Source organism: Lissotriton helveticus, chromosome 9 (assembly GCF_964261635.1).
Source record: "Lissotriton helveticus chromosome 9, aLisHel1.1, whole genome shotgun sequence".
NCBI lineage: Eukaryota > Metazoa > Chordata > Amphibia > Caudata > Salamandridae > Lissotriton > Lissotriton helveticus.
This window is the reverse complement of record NC_136070.1, coordinates 1,216,697,735-1,216,709,222: the sequence shown is the minus strand read 5'-3', so window position 1 is coordinate 1,216,709,222 and position 11,488 is coordinate 1,216,697,735. Positions and strand designations below refer to the sequence as shown.

The 11,488-nt window shown below is 42.5% G+C and overlaps 1 protein-coding gene across 1 annotated transcript; it reads left to right on the top strand.

Moving 5' to 3' along the window:
• Positions 1-310: 310 nt before the first annotated feature.
• Positions 311-9,152, top strand: LOC144782368 (large ribosomal subunit protein eL32). The gene is made up of 4 exons (XM_078661687.1): positions 311-442; positions 5,127-5,227; positions 7,745-7,926; positions 8,972-9,152. The coding sequence occupies exons 2-4, from the start codon at positions 5,132-5,134 to the stop codon at positions 9,099-9,101; spliced, it is 408 nt and encodes a 135-aa protein (XP_078517813.1). The 5' UTR covers positions 311-442; positions 5,127-5,131; the 3' UTR covers positions 9,102-9,152.
• The last annotated feature ends 2,336 nt before the right edge of the window (positions 9,153-11,488 follow it).

The following is an 11,488-nucleotide window of genomic DNA, read 5'->3' as shown; positions in this document are numbered from 1 at the left end:
TTATGAATTTACTAATAATGTAGTTCGGGCAAATGCACTTTAATCATCCACCACTAGATGGAGCAATAACCGGTGTCTCTTCTTCTAAACTGTCAGCGAGACGTTCTTGCCTAGTACTCTTTACTTCCTAATTGAGCGCAAGTGAGCCTTAGCAGGTCCTGGAAGATCACATGAGCATTTTCAATGTGTACTAGCTCTATAATCACTTATAGTGTATACAACACATATACTTAGTATCTCGGGCGTTTTCCCTGGTAAAAGTGGATTTTTATGAGCTGTCTACAACAGGAATCTATGCGTTATCAGTAGTTTTGATAAAATGTACCATGTGACGTCGGGTCCTGATTTACGCCCCTTTCAGGTCCTTATATGCAATCCCGGCATCCTTTGTACTCCCTCTTCCTTTGGCCTCTCTGCGGAGCAGGCGGACATTTTTGAGCCGGTGAGCGAAATCTGTTTCCATCCTCAATTTAGGGTTAGATAATGGGTTCTGCGTTTGCAGGAGAGAAGCCGTTAGCATGTGGACGTTTCGGAATGGTTTATATCGTAGCCCCCGGCCCTTAACGGAGGGTTCTGTTTCGCTGAAAGTAAAGAGGTGTTCAAAATGGCGAGTAGCTGGAATAATATGTGTCTTTGATCCGGTGTTCTAATCGGTTAATATTCTACTATGTGTCGGGGTTGTTGTTGGCTTTAGTCGGTGGTGTTCACTATATTTTCGGGCTGGTCACGCGAAAATATACTGCGCATGGCTGTACATTTGTTAGTTGCGCTATGGTGACTTGTAATTTCTGCATTGGCACCTCTCTTATCCTGGGTGGATCGTAGGTGTAAGAGACTGCTCCTCGTGCTCGGTGCGCGTGGACAGATATGGAACGTGCGAAAGCTCTTCTGAAAGTGTGCCGAGCTGATATTAATGGGTGCTGAACGTGGTGGCGCAGTTCACTTGCCATTAAGGATTGTGCTGATGTGTTGGCTGCACGCCTGTCAGTCGGATTACTCCACGTGAGTGTTGCCTGCTTAGTCAAGAGCTGATTTTTGGGTAGAAGGTATTGGCATTTTTTTTCATGTTGACAAATTTGGGATGGGTAAGGCGGTTATTGACCCAGACACCAGTGAAAATGTGCAATTTGTATACTGCGTGGTAGGTTTATTTGCAGTTCTAGCAGCGCCTCACTTAAATGTCTTATTTAAAGGAATACCTGCCCTCTTAGTTCCAGTTTCACTCAGGCTGAGAAGTAGTTTAGTGCTTAACACTTGATTCCGTGCCATCCATAAATGAACTGTGATTTTTCTGCATGGTTTTGACTTGTACGCACGTTATTTAAAAGAGCTAAGCATGCGTTGTTTATTTCAGAAGTCAGTATTTAAATGTGCTTTGAACCATTTATAAAGAACTTGCTAATTATTAATACTCGGAGGATTTGAGTGGAGTCTTAAGGTAACTAAAGACTGTGAAAATAATTTTAAAAACTAATTCCTTGTTTTGCAAACAGCTCACCGAGTCAGGTACTTAACTCAATATGCTTACTAAGCTACAAGGATTGCAAGTTGAGACCAGCAAATAGCTCACAAGTCTGCAAAAAAGCTCTCAACTAAAAAGATATCTACATACAATAGAAAAAATAGTGTCCAAGTTAAACTTGCTTTGTAACTGGCATGTTCACTCGTTCTAACTTTTTGTTATGAGCCGAACCTTGGGTTAAACTGCCATAGTTATCCAATAAATCCATTAACCAGTGATTTTATTGTATTGAAACGTGTTGGACAGATTAGGATCCATACAGCAGGTGCTGTTACCCGTAACATTCTAAAATATATTTACTATCATTTCTACTTGTTGTTAATTGCTTTGTGGCAGTTTTTTGATATTACATGTGCACGTTGACTGTAAGACTCCGCTCCTCGTGACTCCACTTCTATCCTACTTCTGGCCCTATAATTTATGGGCCCCGTAGTAATTTTCCACTTCAGACCCTGCCTGATATCGAGGTGTGGCATCGAATGTATTAGTCGCCAGGGCTTCTCTTCCCACTGCCAGGTTTACCACGGGGCACGCAAACCTAGCTTTGCATAATCACGGTCCCCCTAATACCATGGACTGGCATAAGCAGGGAAAATTGCCACTCATAATATAGCTGCGTTGGTTTGTAACATGCACGAACTCTTCAACTAAAACACTGAGGCCTACCGTTTAGATATTCATGTTAGTGCATCCAAGGTATGTCTTTAGTAAAACACCAACGATCGATGGTATTTGGAGTTACTTATCCGCCTTAATGGAATAATCGGTGGTACGCAACGTTTGTTGCATTTTTCGTTAGTGTTTTTCCTGGAGGTACTGTTTGTAATTCAGGTTTGTGCGTTCATGAGCCCTAACGCTTTGAATATGAAGGCATCCGATGAACCTGCATATGATGGTCGAATATTCAGAATGCCATAGAAACTTTGGCAACGCCCTGTTCATTTGACTGAAGTGGCACAATGTTTTTAACTATAACAAAACCAACTATTTGGTAAGGAACGGTTCTGTAAGTAAGAGCCAGTTTGATCAAAGCTGACATGATGTATTTTTTTCCGTCGCTGTTTAGATAGCCTGTTGTACTGTGTATTCAATCGGAAGCTCGTGTCCTACTTTTAAAAGGATGGTTATTTGTGGTCGGATTCATCCTGCTTTTGAAATTTCTCGTGTGGCATAAAGTTTATTTTTTGTGTGCCTCTTGTTGGCTCATAATTTAAATAGCATAGGTTATCAGGGGGAAGGGTGGGTAAGCATTTTCGCATCTTGGGAAGACTGTCTGCTGTTTGTGCGTTATATGTAGAGATTATTTTGCAACCATGCTAATTAGTCCATTGTGGGGGCTGACAAGACATGCTTATTAGGATAGTGGTTTTCAGTGGCGTGCTGATATGGGGTTTGGAATGGGAATAGTCCGAATGCTAAATTGTGCAAGTGACTGGCCATTTCTCCCACTGTCTACATGTCGAATCGCTGCTGGGGAGCTTTCTGCTCTTCTGGCGCTGATGCACGAGGAATTCATGCAGATGAAAACCCATTCCATGACTAGCCATGAGAGTGGTTAGCAAGTGGAAGACAATCTGTAACAGTCGTTGGTGTTCTATGTGTGGTTAAATTCCCAACCACTGACATAGTTATTAAGGCCACAGCTTTAACCGCATAATTATGAACTTACTAGCCATATGATTCACTGTCAAATGCATAGCTTGCAGACGTCTACAGCATAGTTTCTAGCTAAAACCTATAAGTTTACTTGGAGAAAAAAGTGCTACCACAGTGGCAGGTACTTAACGAAAGCAAATTGTTTAGTTCAATTGATTGCTATGCCTGGGTTGGACTGGTACTGATGAGATGAACATGTTCAAACTGTATTAGTGCGTTAAAATGGCTAAATAATACTCTTGTGGAACGTGCTCCATAGATTGGTCCTATTCTAGGCTAATTCCTGTGGCTCCGATAGCATGTTGCCTTTCAGCGCTAAAGTAAGATGCTATAACAAACAGGAGGTTACCCGTAAACCGGTAGAGACCAGGGTATTTAATGTATAACAACTGCAGTGTCACAAAGGTTTTGTTTAGTAGACCGTTTACAAAGGAGCACAGCGCATTGCCATGAACAAGGGAAGGGGAGCAGGTAGACGTATGATTGAGAAGCGTTTCAATTATATTTGGCAATACGGTTAAATTAAACCATCACAAATGCACTGTTACATTAAATGTCATGTAACCTATACTATCGTGTGCTCAAGTGCTTGTGAGAAGGTGAACAGCGCTAGTGGCACGTGAAGGGTATATATAACAGGAAGAAGGGCGCAAAAAGAAGTGATGTATACAATGTACTCTTGAGGCCCATAAATTTGATACATTAAAAGCAGATTAATTCAGGGCAATAACGAGGAAGGTGCCGTAAATTATGCTGTAGAAGTCAATGGTGTATCAGCCTTTGTAGAGTATTAGGCCATTATCTGGACCAGGTTACAATTTTAGGTTGCGGTGCTGTATGGGGAAAGTGATGGTAAAATTCAAAAGTGGACTATAGAGAATACATTAATTGTTACATAAATAAAGGCGGCAGTCTAAGCCATAGGGCAAGGATGATGACCCAAAAGTAAGGTAGGACCGGGATAGAAGCGAGCTGCCAATGGCCGCGTTGGGGTCGCGTGGCGTCGGGGCTGCAAGAATCACAATAAAACTATTGTGCCTAGGCTAGATTTAAGGGAAAAAAGGTGATTAAAAGTGTTGAGGTGGGGATGGTGGGCACTAGCATGTGTGGTCAACCATCAATACACCATGCTGGAGGCACTGAAAGAAGGTGCATGTGTCCGAGGGAGGCGGGGGAAAAGGAAGTAAACGCCTTGCTGGTTAGGCGGCTACACGCTGGGGAAAAGGACCAGTGGATGGTCTCCGGATGAGAAGAAAAACTTACTAGAAGTTGCATGCTTCCAGATGAGAAGGAATAAAGACCAGAGCTCGGGTATCAGTCTGTGGAGAGGGAGGGAGAAGGCAAAGGGAAATGAGAACCAGGCCGAGGCAGGAGTTGACTAATCAAGAACTCAAAGGTGGTCAACCATGCGTAATCACTTACTCTAAATTTGCAATGGGAGTATGAATAAACCCGGTAAGATGAATCCATGGATGGGATACTAAAGTGCAATGCGCCATCGTTTACTAGATGGCTGCTGGATTACTCCTTTCTCTATAATGCGCTCCTTGCGTTTGTCAATTTACTGCTCCAAGTTGGACGGCCACCGTAAAGTGTAAAAAAAAATGGCTGCTGCCGAGTCTTCATGCGTGACTATGGATGCACATTTGCCATAATTCTGGGGCTTGCCATACAATCAAAAGGTTTAGCACCTCTTAAATGCGTGACCTCTTGGATATGCCAGTGCTTGTTTTGGATTACTGTGACAACTAATAGTTTGAGTTGTGTCCTGTGATCGGTCTTCCTCTTTCACTTCTAACATGAACGAGTCATGGTATGTCACTTTTTTTTTTTTTTTTGTCTGGATAACCCTAGACTGGTGTTTGTTTGCTCTTTATTTCAGCAGATAACTTGTTTTTTTGATAAATGATTTTAAAACTATCACTTACTGGATTTTTGTTTCCCCTAGCAATCATGGCTGCCCTAAGACCTCTTGTCAAACCGAAGATTCTTAAGAAAAGAACCAAAAAGTTCATTCGTCACCAGTCTGATCGTTATGTCAAGATTAAGGTATGTCATGTTTTTAGGTCTAGTCTGGGCAGCGCATGCGCTGCGGGGCATGCTGTTTTGTAGTATGGACCTGACGCCCCACCCATATTTGTCATCGTCCTTCATAAATGCTGGCTTCTAATTCCTTAATAGGCTTGTTAGTCCCTCCTTAGTACCTCCCTTGAGGACTGGCCCTTTTACTTGGGTTGTATGGTTAATTTAGTCTAAGCACGATTTTAAATGGGTTTCCCCTAGCATGCTTTCCTGCAACATTCAGCGTGCCATGTACACTTTCACTGTGTGCTTTTAGGGGGGGAAGCATTCGTTTGTCAACTTGACAGACCAATGCTTTATTTGGTTAGGGCACCCCATAGCGGTCGCAGACCTTTCGTAGACACAGCTAATCTAAAAGAAGCGGCGTGGCCTCTATTGATGTGAAAGCGGCGCTTGGGACACTTAAAACACTCATTTGCAATGTAATAGCTCTTGCATTTTAGAAACCATGACCTATTTGTATTGTAAATGACAATGCCTTTTATTATTGCAGTTTTTTTAACCACATAAATAAAAAGTATTGTCATTTACAATGACAACAGCTAAAAATCTCGCAATTGCAAATGCTGCTTGTTCAACATTGTTTGGACGTGTTTAGGCGTAGCTTGACAAATGTGCTTGTACATTCACGGCTCATGTTCTGAAGTGCTTTAAGTGTCTTTGAATTTTTATGGAGATCATCCTACCAGTTGCTTTCTTGCTGCAAAATGCACGCCCTCGATTGCTGCAACTATACTCTATGTACAATAAATGCTAGTGTGGTTTGGATATGCAGCCCCTCTGAAATGTTGATTACCCGTATGAAACTTGCAATGGCTTTGCTTTTTCTGCTGTGGAAGAAAACATTTTGTGGCTGCTTTGAAACGAGGTGGTTGAATCAGTGTTTTGTAAAGCACACTACTTGCCCGATAGGGTCTTAGTTGCTTGTCGATAAGTGACTTTTTTCAGATATATTTAGTTCGACACCTCCCTGCTCTCACCTGACCGGCACATGGTTGAAGGTAAATTGCTAATTGTCCTTTGAGACCTCAATGGATGTACATGCTATGGTCGTTGTGTTGATTGGTGGAATGTCCAGCTTAAAAGTGAGCTGGGATAATGCAAACTTCTTTCCACAGACTCCGGACTGGTTGGCCTGGGGTTCTGCTGAAAGTAATCTCCCCCAGTGGGGGAGATTAACACCTTTACGTATTTGTGTTTTTGGTATACAATGAGTCAAATGTTTGAAAGGGAATATAGGACAGGCAGTACTACCCCTTTCTCACACTTTTGCCCCCCCTTCCCCCCAAAACAGGCAGAATGGCAGTGCTGCCCGCCTGCTCCATTACTATGCATATTTACATCATGACCAAACCTCATTTTAACGAGGTGGACAGCCTGCTACAGGATTTGATCTAGAAGGGAGACTCCAAAGTAGCTCTGGACACCTCAAAATGACAGGAGGCCCAATGAGAATGCAGAGACTAGCTGTATTACCTGTGCACATTTTCTATGGCTCTCGCACTGGCACCACAAATGGTAATTGTGCCCTGTTGATTGAGAAAGGGGCATGGTCTCAAAGTGAATTCACTAAACTCCCTTTTCTTGAACACACGTTCACTGTCGTGCACCATTCATCAATATAACTTCTAAAACCCATTTTTGCCAGCTAGGTTGTAATATCTATAACTAGATCCCATATTGTATAGAAAAAGTCGCAGTTATTACACTTGACAAGCAATAATGGAGTACACTAAAATTTTTTTTTATAATATATTTGAAATCCCTAATGAGTATCTAAAAATCAGGGTACATCAATCTTAATACCTTATGATTCTAAGCAGCAATATGAGACATTGAAAGATAACATTAAAGACTCCCAATTAAAGGCAAATCTCATAAATGAGTGACTAAACATTAAATCTAAATGAACTAGCCATGCAGAGAGCAACATTAAAATAACCTTTGTAGCGCATTGGAACTTGCATTTGTGTAGGCTGCAAAACTCCCAACTCAGTCTACTTAAAGTAGCTCAACATTGCCACTGGTGTACCCTCTGTCATGTCTTAGGCCCTATGCTACCGACATTCCTCTTTATTTGTAATACCACCTATAAGGGGTAGAGTGACAGCAGTCTCATTTAAACTGGCATTACCACGATAGGACACCTTGGCATAAACCAATTATTACTTATTCATGCGGCCATGTAAAGCTTAAACCTGACTGTGTTGGTCGGTGTGGACTTGCAATGTTTGATGTCTGAGTGTAGCGTGGCCTCTCGGAGAAGTTGGGTGTGTTTTCGAGCAGTGCTTCAAATGATGCACATTGCTGCAGTTAGGACGGACATGCTTTTGAAAGATTGAGTGGTAGGGTAGCACAGCAGCACCTGTAGCCCAATGCATTCATAGAAGTAGTGTGAAAAGAGATCTGCCCTCTCTTGCTTATTTTGATAATATTAAACCATCTGTTTCTGGTTTCCTGACTAATGCTATTTTTCTGTTGCAGCGTAACTGGCGCAAACCACGAGGTATTGATAACAGAGTGCGCAGGAGGTTTAAGGGCCAGATCCTGATGCCCAACATTGGTTATGGTAGTGATAAAAGGACCAAGCACATGTTACCCTCAGGCTTCCGAAAGTTTCTGGTACACAACGTGAAGGAGCTGGAGGTGCTAATGATGAGTAACAAGTAAGTTTGGCTATGTAAAGAGTAGCGTTGAGTTAAACTAGAATGTGTGCCTCTTTAAGGGAAGGGGGGGTCATCTGTTACTGGCGGGGGTTAGTTGCTGTCCTTTGCAGAAGCTAGTGCTACTTGCCTGCAGTAAATAAATCATTGTCTAGATTTCCCCAGAAGCAAGCATGCCTGCTTCTTCCTCTGCTGCACTTTTTGTTGTCGGCAGTGCTCCTGTTAGATAACTAACGAAATTATGTCAACAAAGCTAGCATTTTTGGTGGTTTGCTCAATGTTGTGTTGTGGGGTGGTTTTTCCAAGGGAAATCTCGTGAGGAGGAGGGAACTTGAAACACTGATGTTCAGAGCCTTACAGTAGTGAAATCATTAATTCTACCTTTTTAGGAATGGGGGGGAAAAAAGCGCAAACTACTCACCCTTACGGTTCTCTGGGGGCTGTAGTGGAAATTAAGTGAGCTATTGCCCAGAGTCACATGGTGCTGAGCTGCCGCTGGAGCCAGGGATCGAACCGTGAACCCTGTGCGCTCAAGTCAGCTGCCCATGACTGTACCACACCTCTCCACAGGAATGAGACTGGTGGAAGAATATTATCCCTCTTTGCTTGAGAATTTCTGCCCTTGCTAAGGGCGGGAGGAACTGTGTGACTGATGTTTGCACCAACGTTATTTTTTCAATGGCACCATTTGGGTGAGTTGTGTGGCTTTACAAGTGGCTGGTAACCTTGTGTATGTTTTCGCCAATTGTACATGTATAAATAGTGAAACCCTTATGTAAATTGCTGCAGGTAAAACATCATTGCCTGCCTATGTTGTGATGCCAAGGGACGTGCTTGGTTGAGATTGTATAAATAAGTTCTACTATTCCTGTGGCAGTAATCTTGCCTCGGACTTGAAAGCATGAACAGCACACACTGGGTCGTTGTGGGCAGTGAAGGCTGTTGCTGTGGTGTTGGCGTGTGTATTACTGCATTACAGTTTTTTGGTTCTGAATTATAAATGAAACTTAACCATGCTTCTGCTCACGGTCACTCTTTGCTTTTTCAGGTCCTTCTGTGCTGAGATCGCCCACAATGTTTCATCCAAAAACCGCAAGACCATTGTAGAGAGGGCCGCCCAGCTCGCCATCAAACTCACAAATCCAAACGCCAGACTGCGCAGCGAGGAGAACGAGTAGACTGCTCTTTCTTTTCGGCTGTTATTTGCAAATAAAAACTGTAAACTTCAACTGGCTTTTGAGCTTGGATCATTGGTGTACAGCGTCTGCCTTTGAGAGGGATTTGTGCATTGGACCGAGGGCTGTCTGAAAAACATCTTGGTGCATTCTAACATTCTAGCCTCAAACGCAGGAAATCATCTGTTCATCGGATAAACACCCTCTGCTTGAATTGTTTAGAGATTAAATTATTCATTGCTGGGGGAACGCATGACATCCACACTTTTTTTGACTTGGGGAGGGGGGGGGGGGGTTGGTAAGTGGTGAAGGGGGTATAAGACCATGTTTCAAGCTAAAAACTGTAAAAAGCCATCTGCCCCATGGTATAATGAAGAGTTGAGACTGTTAAAGACTAGCTGTAAACAGGCTGAAAGGAAGTGGAGGAAGAATTATTTTGAGGCAGATAAGGTAGCCTTTAAAAATATGCTCCACTCCTATAAAGTATTAATAGGTAAAACCAAGGCTAAGTACCTCCGAGAATTCTTCACGCCCTGAAAAAAATCACAAACCATATTCAACTTGGTTAGAGGCTTATCCAACCCAGACTGCTAACTCTATTCCGGCTTCACAAGAACTGTGTGAACCTGGCAAGCTTTTTTGAGGAAAAAATCAGCAAAATTCTAATAGGACTGAACTCCTCAGGCGCAGAGGGTGGGTACAGACATACTGATAATGTGTGAAGTAACGATATAATTAATACGGAACATGTGTCATTCTTGGATCACTTTCCGGTGCCCTTATACGAGAATTTTCATGTAATTGCTGCTGGGGTTTCCAGGAAGGAACTGAGAACCAGTTTTTTCCCTAGAGAGTAGACTGTCTATTCTGTTCCCGCTGCTCTGTAATCTAAGCGCCAGGATACCCTTTGGGTGATAGTCGCGCTATACAAGTGCACCTTACATTCACTGGTTCCTACCCCTGGTGCGACCAGTTTCAGCATTATAGAACTTGTTAAATGTTCTGCCTGCCTCTGTGCTCTGGAACATGTAGTAACCAGTTGATTACAAGCCATTTGGTTATCTTTCCTGGTCAGTGACCATCAGGTGGCCTGAGAATCTATTTATCTTCCACCGTTGGTGATTTGCCTGCTTTAATCTATCTTGCAATAATGTGGGTGAAAAGCACTAGTGCGCCATGCTCTAACTATACAAAGATTTGCATAGTGGTAAAATGAAGAGTGGTTTTGAAGATCTCTACTGACAATTTGGTACCATTGCATCTAGTTTATTCTGTCTTACTACCCATTCAACACCTACATACTCGTCTTACCTTTCTCTTCGACCTAATGCCTTGTGCACCACTCGCTAGAGCCTACCAAACCACCGTCTACTTGACAGTGACTCTTTACCTTAATGTTAAAAAACGGGTTCTGTTGCTAATTTGACAGTTTTCCAAGCATTAAATATGGTCATAAAAGCAAATTCATAATTTTTAAAACGTGGCCTTAGACAAGAGACTCCTATCGTACAGACTGCTTTTAGGAATGTACACACTAATCAGTAGTGAGCTCCGTGACCAGTGCAGTAAGGCTGGCTTACAACTGATTATCCCGGAGCACCTCAGAACTGGGATGAAATTGCATCCTGTGAAACTAGAAAGATCTACAAAATGCAGCCAACTATGTGGGGAACTTTCGTTCCATGGGAAAGGATTCATAATGTATTGTAATTGCATTTGTATAGCGCTTACTACCCCTGAAGAAGAGTCTAAGCAATTTTTCAGCTTGTAGCATGCTACTCCGGAACCCATAAAGTATTAGTGGTGAATTCATATAGTGAAAATATGAAAGTAATGAGTGGTGGATGTTAGCCAGTTATTTGGATTGATAAGGATAGAAGAGGGGGAAAGTTTGCATTTATTTAGCACTTGCTACCCCTGATGTGGGCTTGATGTTTTTTCGGTGAGTCGCACGCTACTCTGGAACCCATACAGTGTTGGTGGTGAATTAGTTTAGTGAACTATGAAAGTGATTTGCGTGGTAGATATGTTACTTGTTCATTTGGATTGAGAAGGCTAGCGAAGTAGTAAAAGGGGCAAAAGTTTGCATTTATATAGCGCTTTTTACCCTTGAGGGGTTGAAGTGCTGTTTCTGCGAGTAGCGCGATACTCTGAACCCATAAAGGATTAGTGATGAATTGGGGTGAAATATGAAAGTATGATTGGTGGACATGTTAGTCTGTTATTTGGTTTGAAAAGGATAGTGCAGGGATGGAAGAGGATTTGGAATACTTAAGTTTTCGAGCTTATAGCAGTAGGAGGAGACTTTGGATGAGTAAAAGGGTGGTGGAGGGGGATGAGTAAAAGTTTAAGGAGGCAAAGGGGGGTTTTAAAGCCTTAACTGCAGCCTT

Excerpts from the sequence above, each read along its gene's own strand:
- LOC144782368 (XM_078661687.1), top strand. The coding sequence starts at position 5,132 with ATGGCTGCCCTAAGACCTCTTGTCAAACCGAAGATTCTTAAGAAAAGA. Across the intron at positions 5,228-7,744 it reads ATCGTTATGTCAAGATTAAG|CGTAACTGGCGCAAACCACG; the intron begins GTATGTCATGTT and ends TTTCTGTTGCAG. Across the intron at positions 7,927-8,971 it reads GTGCTAATGATGAGTAACAA|GTCCTTCTGTGCTGAGATCG; the intron begins GTAAGTTTGGCT and ends TTGCTTTTTCAG.